The 16,376-nt window shown below is 53.7% G+C and overlaps 1 protein-coding gene across 14 annotated transcripts in view; it reads right to left on the bottom strand.

Moving 5' to 3' along the window:
• Positions 1–16,376, bottom strand: part of TACC2 (transforming acidic coiled-coil containing protein 2) — a 215,030-nt gene that overhangs the window by 74,131 nt on the left and 124,523 nt on the right. Inside the window, exon 1 of one of the 14 annotated variants that reach the window (XM_040486659.1) lies at positions 8,854–9,346. The exons of 12 other annotated variants lie outside the window; for them this stretch is intronic. In XM_040486659.1, coding sequence (XP_040342593.1) covers positions 8,854–8,921 — 68 coding nt within the window. In that variant the 5' untranslated portion in view covers positions 8,922–9,346. Of the gene's footprint in view, positions 1–8,853; positions 9,347–16,376 lie in introns of those variants that run through there. One more of the 14 variants, XM_040486660.1, reaches the window with a different exon arrangement.

Raw genomic sequence — 16,376 nt, 5'->3', positions numbered from 1 at the left:
CCTCTACCTCCCTACCCCCAGCCCCCACCCCCAGCCCCCACCCCTACCCCTACCCCCCACCCCTGCCCCCACCTCCAGCTCCCAATGCTCTGCCCAGAGCCAGAGGCTGCTGCTGCTTCCATTTAAGGACAAAGCAGAGTAAACCATGGAAGCGGCCAACCCAGAAACAACCGTTCTAAGTAAGGAGCGCTGGCAGGTGCAAAAAGAGCTCTGAGAAGCCCACCGCCCCAAAGCGTTCTTTACTTCACAGTGGCGAGGCCGGGGGTGGGGGCATGCACCTTCCTGGCCCCGGCAGCTGCTCGCCTTTGCAAGGGCGAAGAAGGCAGAAGCAAAGGTAATGCGCTGCTGCCCCCCAGCCTCCTTGTAAGCCTCTGCAGCTCAGGCAGCAGCCGCCCTGTCCCCCTCCCCCCTCCAGGAGGAGCAGCGTCCTCAGGTGGATGGAGAGGAAGGCAGGCAAGAGACACCAGCTAAGCCACGGCCAAAAGACGCGGCAGGACGGAGAGGGCTGAGTGCACAGTCCTCTAAGAAGAGCAAACCATCCAGGAGGAGAGAGGGGGAGACAGCAGGACCATGACCGGTCACTGGGTGACCTGCCATCCGCTGCAGCCTGCAGTGCACTTGCTTGGGATGCTCTGGGCAAGGGCATCGAGGCGGAGTCACGTAGGGGAGACAGGCAGGCAGAGCACTAAACCGGCCATCCTCGTGGCAGTGGGTCCCGTCCTCACGTGGGGCCCGCAGAACCTTAACACCCGAGGTCGAGCCAAGCCTCTCCTGCCCCTCCAAGTCCCCGGCTGCAGGGCCCCTCAACACAGCTCAGTGTGGAGCAGACGTGCCTAGGATTGTTTCTGCCAGTAAGACTATCCATTTCTTCACGCATTTATTCATTCAACAAGCTATTTACTGAGTGCGTACTACATGCTCAGCACTGTGCTAGATACTGGGGACAAGCACAATAAATACAACGCCCTTAGGTTGCTTCCACTCCGATGAGAACAGTTCAAAGAGACCAATCAAGGTAACCTGGGTGGCTCAGTCAGTTAGGTGTCCAAGTCTTGGTTTCGGCTCAGGTCATGATCTCACGGTTCATGAGAGTGAGCCCTGCATCGGGCTCTGTGCTGACAGCTCGGAGCCTAGAACCTGCTTCAGATTCTGTGTCTCCCTCTCTCTCTGCCCCTCTCCCACTCACACTCTGCCTCTCTTTGAAAAATAAACGTTAAAAAAAAGTTTTTTTTTTTTTCAATGTTTATTTATTTTTGGGACAGAGAGAGACAGAGCATGAACGGGGGAGGGGCAGAGAGACAGGGAGACACAGAATCGGAAACAGGCTCCAGGCTCTGAGCCATCAGCCCAGAGCCTGACGCGGGGCTCGAACTCAAGGACCACGAGATCGTGACCTGGCTGAAGTCGGACGCTTAACCAACTGCGCCACCCAGGCGCCCCAAAAAAAGGTTTTTAAATAAAAACAAGAGACAAATCAATAACTATATATTTTGCAGAGCATTATGAAGAACTCATACAACAGAATGATATAGAGCTGCGGTGTTCAATACAATCAATCGCCTCTTGCCATGTGTGACTATTTTAATTAAAATCCAAAATTCAATTTCTTGGGGCCCCTGGGTGGCTCAGGCGGTTGAATGTCTGACTTCAGCTCACGTCGCGATCTCACAGCTTGTTGAGTTCGAGCCCCGCGTCGGGCTCTGTGCTGACAGCTCATAGAGCCTGCTTCGGATTCTGTGTCTCCCTGTCTCTCTACCCTACCCCACTGGTGCTCTGTCTCTCTCTCTGAAGCCTGAAAAGCAGAGCCCAACCTCGCTGCTGGGGACACCAGGGGCCTTCCCAGATCCGTTAAGCACGCCCTCCCAAGCCTATCTAGGTCCAAGATGCAAAGAACGGAACGCAGTGGGGACCTGATTAGCTGGACTATGTCCAGGGAGACGCGGTACAAGAAAGGAGCCAGCAAGGACTTTGGAAAAAGTGTGGCAGTGGGAACATAGCCTTCCTCTCTGCACAGCCCAGGGCATTTTCTGTCTCAAAAATAAATAAACATTAAAAAAATTAAAAATAAATAAATAAATAGATAGATAGATAGATAGATAACATTCAATTTCTTGGGGGTGCCTGGGTGGGGCAGTCGGTTAATTATCTGACTTCTGATTTCAGCTCGGGTTATGATCTCACAGTTCATGAGATCAGACCGCACGTCGAGCTCTGTGCTGACAGCACGGAGCCTGCTTGGGTTTCTCTCTCTCTCTCCCTCTCTCTGCCCCTCCTCCCCAAAATAAATAAATAAATAAGCTTAAACAACAATAGATTCAAAATAAAATAAAATGCAATTGCTTGCATGCACTATCCACACTTCAAGTGCTCAACAGCCACAGGGGCTAGGTGGCTATCATACTGGGAAATGCAGATGACAGAACTTTCCATCATCCCAGAAGGTTCTATTGGACAGTGCTGGAGAGTAACGGCAGGAAAAGCTGTCAAGATTTGAAGCTGGAGATGGTATCCGCCAGGCTGGCACAGTGCGGAATGCCTTCTGGACGACCCATAGCACGTGCAAAGGCTCTGAGGCACTTGAGCACTGCACGTTCAAAGAGCTGACAGGTGACCAGTGTGGCCGAAGAACAGCTGCCAAGGGGAGGTGGGAGGCCAGACCCGCAGGCCCCCACAGGGAAGGTGGGACTTCAGGCGGAAACCAGTGGGAAGCAGACAGGGGGAAGGGCCCTGATCGGTCTGTTTAAGGAAGAAGGAAGGAGCGGGAAGAGAAGGAAACCAGACTTTCTGGGTGCAGCAGCTGGCTGGATGGGGTGCCACGTGCTGATATGGGGAGCTGGGCTGGGACTGGGTCGGTTCGTATATAGATTTTTTTGTGTGTGAGAGGAGGAAGGCCATCGGTTCAGTTTGGGACACATTAAGCCTGGGTCCTCCCTCAGAAACCTGAGAGATACGAAGTGAGCAGCTGGGCAAGCAGGGTGCTCGGAGAAAGGGGAAGGGCATCAGCCAGGGGGTTCTCAGTACGTGACAGTATTTAAGCCCATGCGACAGCTTGCAGAGAGCACAGAGAGACAAAGCACGCGGCCCAGGCCAAAGACCGGAGGACCCCTGTGCTCATAAACAGTCGTGAAGGTAGGGGGCACGGATCCCAGCGCTGTCCTGGCCAGCTGTGTGACCAGGGGGTCGGCCCGCTACAACCCACCGCCTGTTTTTGTAAGTAAAGCTTTACTGGAACACCGGTTTTCCTAATTGTCTAGGACTGCTTTCACACTTGAACAGCAGAGCTGAGTTCTTGCAACAAAGACCATATGGCCTGCAAAGTCTAAAATACTTACTACCCAGCCCTTTATGGAAAATGTTTGCTGAGCCCTTGCTGTAAGCCATCCAGAGGCCTCAGTTTCCTCACCTCTAAAACGGGGCTGGAAGTGCCTGCCTCATAGGATTAATGGATGCCACATATTTCCACAATGGAAAACATCCAGAACACAGAAGTTTCTGCTAAATCTAGTCTACTCAGGGCCGCAGAACTTTGCACTCTTGGCTTTCACGCTGCAAAATCCAGATACGTTTCCACATCTGGCGACGCAAACAGCACACAACTGCTCTCCAGAAACAACGGCTAAAGGGAATCTGTAAATATAAACGGAACCAGGGTTCATCTGAGCCACTGCTTCCGACGCGGGATGGGTGTGTATGAGCAGTTCTGACTAAGCCAGCTCTTTGTGGCCAACCGGTCCTCCCCAGACTCCTTCCTGTCCAATCTGAAACACAAGCATTAGTCCATGAACAATTGGTTTTCACGGAGCCACTGTTTCCAATGCCTAAGTCCTCGTCATCAATCTTAAGGGGGAAAGGATGGAATTATTCAATATCCTTTGCTCACCCAGGAACGCTGGGCAATCCATCTGGCAAGAACAGCCAATCAGATGTCAGGCTAAAGTAGGTCCTAGGCAACCAAAGATACAGCCACAGAAAATACAGGCCACAGATGGTGGAAAGAAACAGGGGGATGGGGGCACAGGGCCTATGGGGAGAGAGTGGCCCGGACTCCACTGACCCAGATGTAACACGTACCCATACTCACCCGGTAAGTATGCCAGCCATGTCTGCTCACCCTGTAACGACTGGGCGCTCCATCCCACTGCCCCAGCAGAAAGGGATGGCATGACTCCCTGGACAACTGGCAGCTCTCTGGAGGGCCCCGGAAGGTTCCTGCCTTCAGCTCACCTTAGCGAAAGCCTGCAAGTAAGTCCCATAGAGAAAGCAGTAAAGGACCGCAGGGGCCATGCTGGAGATACCGAGGAATGATGGCGGAGGAAAAGCGCTTGCTTTCGCCCTCAATGTTTGTGTCCCCCCAAAATCTGTATGTTGAAACTCTAACCCCCGGGGCAGTGATATCTGAAGGTAGGGCCTTTGGGAAGAAATTAGGCCATGAGGGTGGAGCTCTCGTGGATGGTATCAGTGCCCTTAAAAGAAGACACAAGGGCGACTGGGTGGCTTAGTCGGTTAAGCGTCTGACTCTTGATTTTGGCTCAGGTCGTGATCTCGTGGTTCATGAGTTCGAGCCCCGCATCAGGCTCTGCACTGACAGAGTGGAGCCTGCTTGGGCTTCTCTCTCTCCCTCTCTCTCTACGCTGCCCCTGCTCGTGTGTGCTTTCTCTCTCTCTCTCTCTAACATAAATAAACGTTTTTAAAAAAATGAAGACACATCTCTCTCTCTTTTCTCCTTCCCACCCCCATACTCCCTTCTCCGTCCTCCTCCCTCTCTCTCTCTCTCTTCCCCTCCCCTCCCCCCCCCCCCAAAAGGATCAAATCTCTGCTTTCTCTTCTATGGCCAGGGATGCATGGAGAAGACAACCACCTCTAAACCTGGAAGTGGGTCCTCATCAGACCCCAAATCTGCCAGCACCCTGATGTGGGACTTGCAGCCTCCAGAACTGTCTGGAGACAAACGTCTGTTGCTTAAGCTCCCCGATCTGTGGTATTTTGTCATAGCAACCTGAATCAAGACAGCACCCAAGAGGTTCCCTCGGGACTCAGGCAACTCCCACTGTACAGCTAACTTTGGAGCTCATTCCATTTTAGGGGGCACAAAACTCAACTGATTCTGTCCAACGATAATATCCAAAGTGCAATCGGCTTCCTGGAACCGAGAAGCTGTCTGCAGCCCACATCAGGGATGCGGTCGCGTGAGGCAATGACTTAGCCAAGGGTCACCTCGAGAAACGAGGCTTTGAAAGAGATCCGGTGAGGCCTCCAGTCAGACAGATGCCTACCAGCAGCCCCAGCAGCCCTTTCTGGCCTTCTGAGCTACTGAAACGCCGGCAAACTTCAGGCACACAGTGTACCCACTTTGGCCACGGCCGGGTGCTTTCGTCTTCTGAGTCTTTACAGACTCAGACTGGAGAAACCCTCGAGGCAGGCGGGGCAGATCCAGTCTCTGGCCTCGGCCACTCTCTCAACTATCAGTCTTGTCCCCACCTGCTTGTCAAATCCCGGCCCAAGCCCATCAGCTTTCCCCCAGGGTGCTCCCAATCCAGTTCTCTCCTTCCGGCAGATGCCACGTCCTTCTCTTGGTGGGAGCAGAAAACCTCCATGATGAATATGCCACCATCCTGCCCCTCTCCACCCAGCCTGGCCTTTCTACTTTGCTCTACGGGGGCATGGGTCCCCCTAGCTGATCGGGAGCCCCCGGAACGGGGTGGGGGTGGGAGCTCCAATTAAACATAAGATAAAGGACTTCGTGCCACTTCGTTCAACAGCAGCAGCAGGGCCACAAGGGGCCGCCGCCGCGGGAGGAAGGCACAGGCAGGAACAAGCAAGTCTGATCAATAGCCGAGACCACACTTAACTGTAGCACTTCCTGTCCTTTCCCTGCACTTCCCAGCGTGGCTGTGCTGGTTAGCGAGTGTTTTCTGCGGCAGATTTCTCCTCTCCCAGCTTCCCCTGTTCTGTTTGGAAACAGTGGCCGCTGTTGCTACCGGAACTTCTTTCCCACACAGGAAAGAAGCAGCCAGAGAAGTGGCCAGACTTCCTCACCGACCAGGATGGAGACACTGAGCTAGCTCAGGGCTTCTCAAACTTTCTCGTCGACAGCTCAGCGGGCATCTCGACAGATCTCTGGCTCAAATGGAGAGTCTGATTCGGCTGGTCTGGGGAGGGGCCTGGGGCTGTGCATTTGTTAACAAGCCCCTCGGAGAAGGCGATGCAGCAGTTTGGGGACCACCCTGGGAGGAGCAAGGGAAGGGTCGATGCTTGAGCCTCCCCTGCCCGCCCCGGCTCCCAGCCCCACATGCCCTCCTGCCCCTCCAGGATTTAAGTTTCTACCAGCCAAGAGGGAGATCCAGGACTCTGGATCTTACCCCACCCCCCACCCCCCACCTGCGTACCCTACCGCACTCTGTACAGCGTGAAGCTACCAGGCAGGGCTACAAACGCTGCCCAAAGGCACCCCGCACCTGAAAGCAGAAGGCAAGAAAGAAATCCTGAAGCTAAAAAAATTCCTGCAGGCATTTCCACCTCATCCTGCCTCCCTCTGTCTTTTGGTTTCACTCTTCCGCGGGGGTGCCCAACTCGGCCCATCTTTCGGCAGAGAAAAACAGACAAAGGGTTACTCTAGATTCCGGTTGTCACGGACGGTCTTACAGCAGAAGTCCACCCCAAGTTCACCTCCACCCCAGCAACCCCGACAGCAGCAGCAGCAGCTTCTTCGCCACGGACCATGTGCCGCACTGTCTTGTGCGTGCGTTTTGAGGCGCAGGGAAATACACACCATCGTGCAAGGCTTGTGCCTGTACGGAAGAGGGGCGCTCCCTTAACACACTTCTTAAAACCTCTAGACTGGAAACGAGCAACTCGGCAGTAGCAAAATAGCCCCTCATTATTCAGACAGCAGAGATGGGGTTTTAGAGAAAAATAACTGTTGGGAATGGTACCAGCCCCAACTATGTCCCCTCTCTTCATTTTTAAAAACAAAAAAAAGGGTAGGGGGTGCAGGGTGGGATCTGTGAATGAGTATCCGTACTATCCTCAAGATCTCCATTTAGAGACTGCAGAAGTAGCAGTTCCGGGGAGAGATGCCTCAGGCTGGCCCATGGGAACGAACTCAACCATGCAATATTGATAAGCAGACTTCAGCACAATGTGGCCGATCAGCCTGGAGTTTTACCCAAACGCCACTATCCCCACAGGGCAGAACCAACCTGTAGGGGCCTTATCCAAAAGGCAGCTTCTGCCTAATTGAACCTCCCCAAACTCAGCCCTCAGCCAACAGAATACTGGTCATTTACTAACTCAACGGGGAAAGAGGGCGGGGATGTTGGGGACCGGTGAGCTGAATTTCCAATGGCTGAGGCGCATATTTTCCCAAGCGTGCGGTCACATTGTCTTTTCCAAGCCTCTTACGCTCTTTGACAGGCGTGAGTCCTGATACCAATTAGTTAGTGATTAGCACTGATGAACTGATTTCCAGTTCACAGACTTTTAAAAAATAGGTTGAAGTTGTTCTCTTCTGCCTAGGCTGCAGTTTTTTCTGGTGATACGTATTTCCAAGCATCTAACAATACGACACAGGGACAAAAAACAGGGTAGGCGTAGTACAAGGCTCACAGCATTAAAAAAAGAAAAAAAAAGTCTCCAGCTTGACGTGCCTCCTGTTGTAAGATGACGCTTTCCCAAGCTACAAGGAGGAAGACAAATGATCAGTGCACACCTGCTCCTAAGTATGGTTCACTGCTAAAGAGACGGGGCCTTAGAAAACCATGAGGCTCAGCCTAGCATTACATCACCGCGCTGAGCTAGCTCCTCATTGAAGCCCAGGCGTGGGGACCAGTGAGGAAGCCCCACATGGCACCCTGTCCCTACTACAATACCCAGACCAATCCCTGCTAATCTTTTAATCTACACATCAGTGGCTCTCAGGAAGCAATCACTTTACCTACCGCCCCACCCCCAGATGCCCAGAAAATACTCTTTTCTGAAACACATTCTTCTTTTCGGGAAAGTAGAGCAGGTAAGCCTGGGATGTGGAGGCCCACCTCGGATGCTGGCCTGACCTGCTGAAATGTGCCCGGCAGCCAGATCTACCCAATAAGCCCCATCCTCCTGACATGCCTGGGAAGGAAATGGATACGACCATACAGAAATGGCAATACTAAGGATTCCAGGATAAAGGCCTCTTCTGAGCACATCAGCTCTGTGGTTTGGAGAAAAGATTGGATTCCTGAATCAAAGCAGTCAAACCCTGCCTTGACCAATGGACCAATGACAAGACTTCCTCTGGCTTGACTAATAATAGCAAGCAGCCTTGTCCTCCACAATGCTCACCAGAGTGAGTATACGGATGCTTAAGCTAACAGGACTGAATGTCTACCAGCCATGATCCACACCATCTGCCTGGCCAGCCGACTGGCTGCCCCTAAACTGGTCTGTCTCCATGGGCACCAAGCTGCCACGCTCAAGGGTTCTTCCCAAGAGGTCCTTGTTGATGCCCGGCTGTTCCGTTGCAGGAAATACCACTGTGCTGGGGGTGCAGAGTTAAGATGCTCATGGCAGGAGCCCCGGAACATGCACTGGGCCGCTGAACAACTGAAATCGAATGCCAGAGGGTCATTTCTGCCGGGTGGGGGGCAGGCGGGGGCAGTCCTAGGGCTGCCAGACGCTCATTCCAGAGGGAGGACTAAATGCTAAAAGGAGCAGCCACCAGGCAAAGCCATGTAAGGCTGCCGAGAACCCTGGGCCAGCCCGGGCTCCAGGCTGCACGGGCATCTGGAGAGGCGACACTAACAAAGCCCAGGCAGCCTCTCCTCCTCCCGGGTGGGGGGGGGGGCCCTCCGGGCGGCCCCGCGGAGCACTTACATTGCCTCGGAAGCCTCCAGGTTCGGGTCGCTGGTTGGGACTGGCTGCAGGGACTGCGACCCTCCCATCCTCGCTGCGCCCTGGCGAGCAGACTAGCCGCGAGCGGGGCCAGCGTCCTGGCGCGATTCCTCCAGCCGGGAGCCGGGACGGACCGGCCGGCGGCCGGGGCTGCTGCACTGCAGATGGGAGCAGCTGCTGGCATCCGTGGCGGTGGCGGCGGCGGCGGCGGCGGGGAGCTGCGGCTTAGGGCCGAAGCCGGAGCCCGGGGAGCGAGCGCCGCGGAAGTGTGCGCGCGAGTGTGTCCGGCGCGCGCCTAAGAGTGTGCGCGAGTGTGGCCGGCGCGCGCGACTCTGCCCGGGGCGCGCGAGTGTGAGCGTGAGCGCCGGTGTGGTCCGAGTGGAGCTGCTCCTAAACCCCCCGGCAGCCCGGCTTCGGTGTGTGACACGGTGATGTCATCATCGCCGAGCGGCCCCGACGCCTGCATCTTCACAAAGCTCCGGCGCAGGCTCCGGAAACGGGGCCGGGGGAGGGAGCGCGAAGACCCTCCCTCTGCGTGCGCGCCGCCTCCCCCAGCCTCCCCTGCCTCGCCCCGACCGACCGCATTGTGTGGCTTTGAAATGCAAATACACTGCGGGCTGGGGAGCCCGGGGCCCCAAGGAGGGAGGGGCGTGGTGGTCTCCGCCGAGCTGACCGCAGGGAGAAGTAGGGGTATTCTCCACCGCCCCCCCCCACCCCGCCCCCCGGCTGGCTCATCCCTCCAGAAGGAGGGGAATAGACTTTCCTCGCACCAGTGTGTGTGGAGGGAGAGGGGGCAGGTAAACAGGCTGCGGCGGGAAATGTGCAAGATGTGTGCGGTTTTCCAACTGTCCCCTTCTGCCTCCTTAAGGCCGGTGGCCAGACCCGGAGCCCGATGAGGCTTGTACTAGGGAGATCCCAGCGCCTGGCTCCCTGCTCACAGGCAACCCGGTCCGGTCCGGCCTCCGATTCGCTCACACAATTGGTAGGGGGTGGGCAAGGTGGAGAGAAAGAAGCCCACGGCCTGCCACAAGGTCTGCAACCCCACCTTTGGCCACCAGGTGAGTTCTCCACGGAGAAGCCCTGAGCAGGTGCTCCCCCTAACCAGAGGCCAGGCAAGCTGACAGGCCCGAGTCAAGCCCTGAAAGCCACAGGGTGACCAGGGAAAAGACAGCCTGCTGTGACCTACAACCAAAGGGCCCAACTCTGTGATTCCAAACACACCCCATCACCGCGGCCCCCGCCCTGGCTAGGGCAACAATGCCCAGCTTGCCAGGTCCCCCGCCTGGCTCCAGCTAGCTCAGAAAGTCTCAAGGCTTGGGCTCCGGGACCTTCTCACCAAAAGCTACTAGAGAAGGGTTCCATCTCTCACAGGTTCGAAAGTTTGGGGCACTCCTGGGAGCCTGACCATTTGCCCCGGCTCTACTTTCAATGCAACTGCACTGTGCGCTCCAAACACAGGCTGGCAACCGAATTAAAGCGAGCCCCTGAGGATAAGCTGAAAACCCTTCTACACTTTCCCGGCATGTCTTCACCCCATGGCACAGTAAGCTTAAAATGCATCTAAACTGTGGCCAAAAGAAAAATAAAATGAACACAGAACTGCTCAAAGCATTTAGAAATTTCCTCCAATACCCTGAGTGTTTTCTGAAGCTGTGGCAAGGATGTTTGGCCAGGGACTTTTGAGGTTGCCGCTCACAACGTCAGGATAGTTCTAGACTTCGTGGCCGATCGGCTTTCTCCTGTGCCTGCTTAAGATTATTGTCAAACAAAACGCCAGAGAATCAAAACTGTTTCCCAGAACAACATGAAATTTGCAGGAAACCCGGAGGAGGTTTACTTTTGCGTTTCGATGAAGGCAGCTAATGTCAATCTCGCAGGCAGGGTAACTGTCTGGGTGGCCCGATGAGGCTTGCTCTGGAAAGCACGTCCTGGGCAGTCGTCACTCACTGTGGGCGCAGGGTGGCATCTAGGGGCAAAGACCCCACGATTTGCTCGCCTCCGGTACCCTGAGGGTTTGTTTCCCGCCAGAAAGCAGATCTCTTGGGCCCCATGTACACTTGGGAGTCCAAGCAACCTTACTGCTTGGAGCTGAAAAATTTCATAAGCACTAACCTAGACAAGATTTTGAGGAAAGCGACCCCTTCCCTGGGCACCAAGGGATGGGCTTTAGCCAAACTCAGCGCTACAAAAATGAAGAACCACAGTCAGAACTCATCAGCTTTTTGGTTCACGACACGTGAAAGCAGAGAACCATCCAAAGGTCCTCACCCTCAGCAGGTGAGGGTTTGCCACAATAACAGGAGAGTCCTTTGAAATGAGACCAGAATTCAAAGCCTGGCATCTTCTTCATTTGCGGTATAGGCTGCAGCCAACCCCTTAACCATCCTGAGCCCTGCTTCCTCAGCTGGCAGAAGAGGGAAAGTGTGGGCTTTGCAAGGTATTGGGAAATTAAAGAAAATTTTATGTATGTGTGTGTATATATATAGGGTCCCAGGACCAGGCCCCTAACTGGTGCTGGGCAGTGTTAACTTTCTTTCCTTCTTGACGAGAAGCATCTTCCTCTAAACGAGTGCCCTTAAGGAAATAAGGAGGCGATAAAATGAGATCCTCTTATGTAGAATCCCAACAACTCAAATGTCATGACACAGTGACACTTCACTTAGCAGGCTGCCACCGACTTAGTGATGCCAAAAAACGCCACCAAGAACACGGGGAAAAACAAATACGATGTGGGCACCGGTGAGGTGGATGCCACGGAAGTCCAAACGTCACAAGTCTTGTGTTGTGTGCTTACAGAAGAACTTCTGACATCTCCGTTTAGGGCCTCTTGACGCTCAGCTGGCACATGATTAAAACAAATCTGGTTACCTAGTAATTCAGCGGACAGAAAACGTCAAACTAAAAAAAGCAGGGGAGGGACAGCGACTCCAGAGGACAAGGGCCGCAAGGGCCTGCTGCTGTTCAGGCGCTCACGCTCCCCTCTCTACCTCTCTCTCTCTCTCTCCCTCTGATTTCGGTTCGGGTCATGATCTCACAGTTCGTGAGTTTGAGCCCCACGTCAGGCTCCGTGCAGGCAATGCAGAACCTGCTTGGGATTCTCTCTCTCCCTCTCTGTCTGCCCCTCCTGCGCGCGCTCTCTCTCTCTCTCTCTCTCTCTCAAAAATAAACAAACTTAAAAGAAAAAAGCGAAAAGATACACAAACCATTCAAGCCAGACCAAGGAAACTCAAAACAACAGCAGCCCAGAGCCATCATCCGACCCAGCGTCATTGCTCTGTAGACCCAGCCCCGGGTCATGGTTTATCACGAGAACTGCATATAACACAGACACCACCCCCTACACCCCACTCCTGCCTCACCCCCCTTCCTCCCTCACCCCATCCCACCCCAAATCGTTCCGCAAAGGTTAAATCGTGGGTTCGCACAGCGAGAAAGCACAGATTCCATCTGAAATTACTAAAATGCCAGCGGTTAGCACTCCAAGCGCTCACGCCCTCAGCTATCCACACCTGCAGTGAGCACCCACCCGGCCACGCTATTGTCTGCAGCTGAGCCTACAGACGCCATGCACGGTTCCCCTCTGCTTACTCCTGATCTTTCTTCTGGAGGTGCTGCCTTCCTTCCCATCTCTTCATTCCCAGCTGGTTCTCCAGGCTTTTCCCTGCCCCAGGCACAGCGTGCTCCCTCTACAGCAAACCAGTGATCCCTGAAGCTTCTAGCAGTGGCTGCAATGAAACCGTGAACTCAGCCCCTCTTGGGGCCTCTGGATCACCGCACACATATTCCGGGACCCTGCTGGCAGGCTAAGTCCCCTTCGACCGGCCCCACTGCCGACCCTCCTACTCATGTCCCCAAGACACCCTCGAAACCTGGATAAATCGAGGGATGCACCCATGATTTCTAAAACAATTAGCAATTCAACACATATTAACACCCTTGCCATGTACCTGGCCTATAAACGTTGAGTAAGACAAGTCTGTCCTCAAGTTACTTACTGACACATACCAGAAAGATCGGCCGACCTGCCAAATCTCTGTACCTGAGAGATAAACTATGTGCTAGAGACTTTTAAATCCCACTGGGCCAACAGTCAAGGTGGGGGAGCAAGTTGAAACACCTCTGAGACTGCAAGAGAAACAAACTTGGGCCGCTCTCCCTTCGCCTGCGACCTCGGAGATGTCTCCAGTTGCCATAGCAGCCATGCTCTCCAAACAGGACCGATGGACCCCTGCACTGCTAATTAGCCCAAGCACACATGCTAAAGAAAAGTAGGTCAGATCACAGAAAATTCCATCTGGGGAACGCTAAGAATGTAAACACAGATGGAGAAGGCCCAGGTCCTGTTTCTTCAAGTTGCTGGCCTTCACCGCCATCCAGTACACCGTGGTGGGGGCTGCGGGCCGCTGCCCAAAACCACGTGAACCTTCTCTTTAGGGAGCCGGCTCTGACCGTACTACCACTGCCTGCTTGCGTCTTGCTCCTCCATCTGAGGCCCCCAAAGTCCAACCCACGTCACACCACTCTGTGCTTGCTGACGTCTCCCTAAGGTTCCAGTTGCTGGGAGCTATTCCATTTCAGCCCTTGCGTGTGGCCCAAGTTCAGCGACCACACGCGAACGTGAGCCCGAGACCAGCACATCCAGCCAGCAAACAGGACCAGGTGCGGGCACGAATGGCACCCTGCTGGCACATTCCCCACCAGCTCCAACAGATCCGGGATCCTCGTCCCCGGGCGTGGGAGACACAGCTTGGATGGCACACGACCTTGCTCCCAAAGCTGACCACTGCCTTCGGGAAGAAGTCCCAATTCCATATCCTGGCCTTGATCCTGTGACACGCTCCACCCTGTACTTGAGCAGGGCCAGGGTCCTCCCTGTGACCTCGCTGCCGAGCAGGCGACCTCCCCACCTTCCCCAGCTCTCTCAATGCCTCCCAGGTATCAAGCCGCAGCCCTGGGCCAGCTCCTGGAAGGGTCAGTCCCAGCCGGCCCTCAGACTTCTCTCGACTGCTGGCAGGTGGGAGCCTTGGTGCATCCTGGTCCCATCCCACTTTATCTGTGTGTCTGCACCTGCACTCTGCTCTCCAGCCACACGGTGTGCCCTACGTACAGCCATGCGGCGTGACACCTCAGAGGGCATGGGCAAAGGTTCTGGCAAACGTCTTCAATCGTTTGATGAATAGAGAAGGGGGAGAAGACTGATGGGTTCTATCAATCTTCTAGACTCCAACATTCAACCTCACATGCTCACCGTCGGGAGCCTGAGTGGTTTTCTTGGGCTGAAGCGCAAGCTCAGGTAAAAATCCCATCCTTTCCAGGGGCGCCTGGGTGGCGCAGTCGGTTAAGCGTCCGACTTCAGCCAGGTCACGATCTCGCGGTCCGTGAGTTCGAGCCCCGCGTCGGGCTCTGGGCTGATGGCTCAGAGCCTGGAGCCTGTTTCTGATTCTGTGTCTCCCTCTCTCTCTGCCCCTCCCCCGTTCATGCTCTGTCTCTCTCTGTCCCAAAAAAATAAATAAACGTTAAAAAAAAAAAAAATCCCATCCCTTCCAGAAAGTTCTCTCGCGTTCTTCTTGGAAAGGGCTGCTCTACTATATGTCTTCCTCACCATCTTCACCATATCCACATGAGACCTTCCAGAGTTCCTTCCAAACAAAGAAGTCCCCAAGACTACTCTTCATGGGGAACATTCTTTCAGTTCTGTCACGACAGAAAATGGAGGCTGTGGGTTTTACTGTTATGCCCAAAGAGGCAACCCAAAATGAGCTAGAAATCAGTCAAGAGAGAGGGGACTCACTTTTGTTTCTAAATGAAGAATGCAGGTTGCAATTTTAATCTTTGATTCCTACAAGAAGGAAGGCAGGCTGATGGGGGAAACCTCGGGGGCTATGAAAAACTTAAGTTAGTGCCAAGAAGTCTCATCACATGAGAAAGGAATTAGTGGCAAACAATGCACATCCAAGACAACGAAATAAGAGCCTCATACACCTTTCTTCCTTTACCAAATCCATTCAGCTCTTTTGAGATGGAAGTTGTAGGAGATGCTCCTGAGATAAACTTTCTGGAAAATATACCCTACGTAATTTAAAAACAATTATTTTTAAGTTTATTTATTTTGAAACAGAGAGAGAACACAAGCAGGGGGGAACAGAGAGGGAGAGAGAGAAGATCCCGAGCAGGCTCAGCACTGTTAGCACAGAGCCAGCAGGATGCAGAACTCAAACTCACAAACCGTGCGATCGTGACCTGAGCTGAAATCAAGAGTCAGATGCTTAACCGACCGAGCCACCCTGGTGCCCGCTCTACCTAATTTCAAAAAGGATTTAAGCTTCCAATTCAAGGCAGCAAAAAAGAGGGGCACCTGGGTGGCTCAGCTGGTTAAGCGTCCGACTCTTGGTTTCAGCTCAGGTCATGATCTCACAGTTCGTGGGTTTGAGCCCCACATAGTACTCCGTGCTGGCAGTGTAAGACCTGCTTGGGATTCTCTCTCCTTCTCTCTCTGCCCCTCCCCTGCTCCCCCTCACTCAAGAAAGAAAGAAAAGGAAAGGAGGGAGGAAGAAGAAACTCAGGTAGAAAAGGTGTAGAAAAGCCAGAGGGGGTAAGGTTATTCCAGAAGCCCTTGTTGGAATAAGTTGCAGTCTCCCAACAGCCAAAGCAAAAAGGGAAATGATCGCGATCCGTTACATAATTCACAACACCCAGTAAGTTTAAAAAAACAAAAGTCACTCCGCGGATGAGCAGGTGTTTCTATGACTGACACTCTCAACATATACTTTCCTGTGGGTCCTCTGCCAAGAGCCCATGAATATGGTGGCCCACGCCTTCAACAACACCCCTCCAATTTCAAAGCCTGCTTCCACGAGCCAAGCAGCAGCTACTCGGCTTCCCCCCAGCAATCGGGAAAATCAGAAAGTGAAGAGGTTCGCAGAGGATATGTTTCAAGTTGCCCCATCCCTCGGAGAGGGTCCCCACCATCCACGTTGTCACGGCAACACGGTTCTAGAAGAGGAAGCAAAGGTCAGCGTTACGAGGGTTCCGCCAACGAAACAATGCCTTGGAGCCTCAATCCCCCCTCAAAGAGGGAAGGGAGCCTGTCTGGCTCGTCTCTCAGTGACTGTCGGTGCGAGCACGATGCCACCAAGTGCAGAGGCAGCCGTAAATTTAGCAAAACATGCAGGACACCGTGAAGTCACTGAACCCGATTCCGCGGAAGTGCTCAAAAGCCACCCGAAGCCATGACAAACGGCATTCTGTGAACGACTGAAGAAGAGACACTCAGGAAGGTGAAGAAGGCGGCTTCAGAGAGGCAATGTCAAGATCAAGGAGCTGAGAGGAGCCCTTCAGAAAACTGTTTAAGCCCCTGCGTATTTACAGAGAAGGGTCTCGGCTTCAGCAGCAAGAGTCAAATGTGAGGTGAGAACACAGCCCTGAAAACCTGTCAGAATAATAGGGGCAGAACTCTTTGTTCATTCTAAATATTAACATATGGCTATCATGAAAGCCTACATCTT

The sequence above is a fragment of the Herpailurus yagouaroundi genome, unplaced genomic scaffold, assembly GCF_014898765.1.
Source record: "Herpailurus yagouaroundi ecotype Mexico unplaced genomic scaffold, PumYag 163, whole genome shotgun sequence".
Taxonomy (NCBI): domain Eukaryota; kingdom Metazoa; phylum Chordata; class Mammalia; order Carnivora; family Felidae; genus Herpailurus; species Herpailurus yagouaroundi.
The sequence above is the reverse complement of the archived record's forward strand: the minus strand, read 5'-3'. Positions and strand labels throughout refer to the sequence as shown.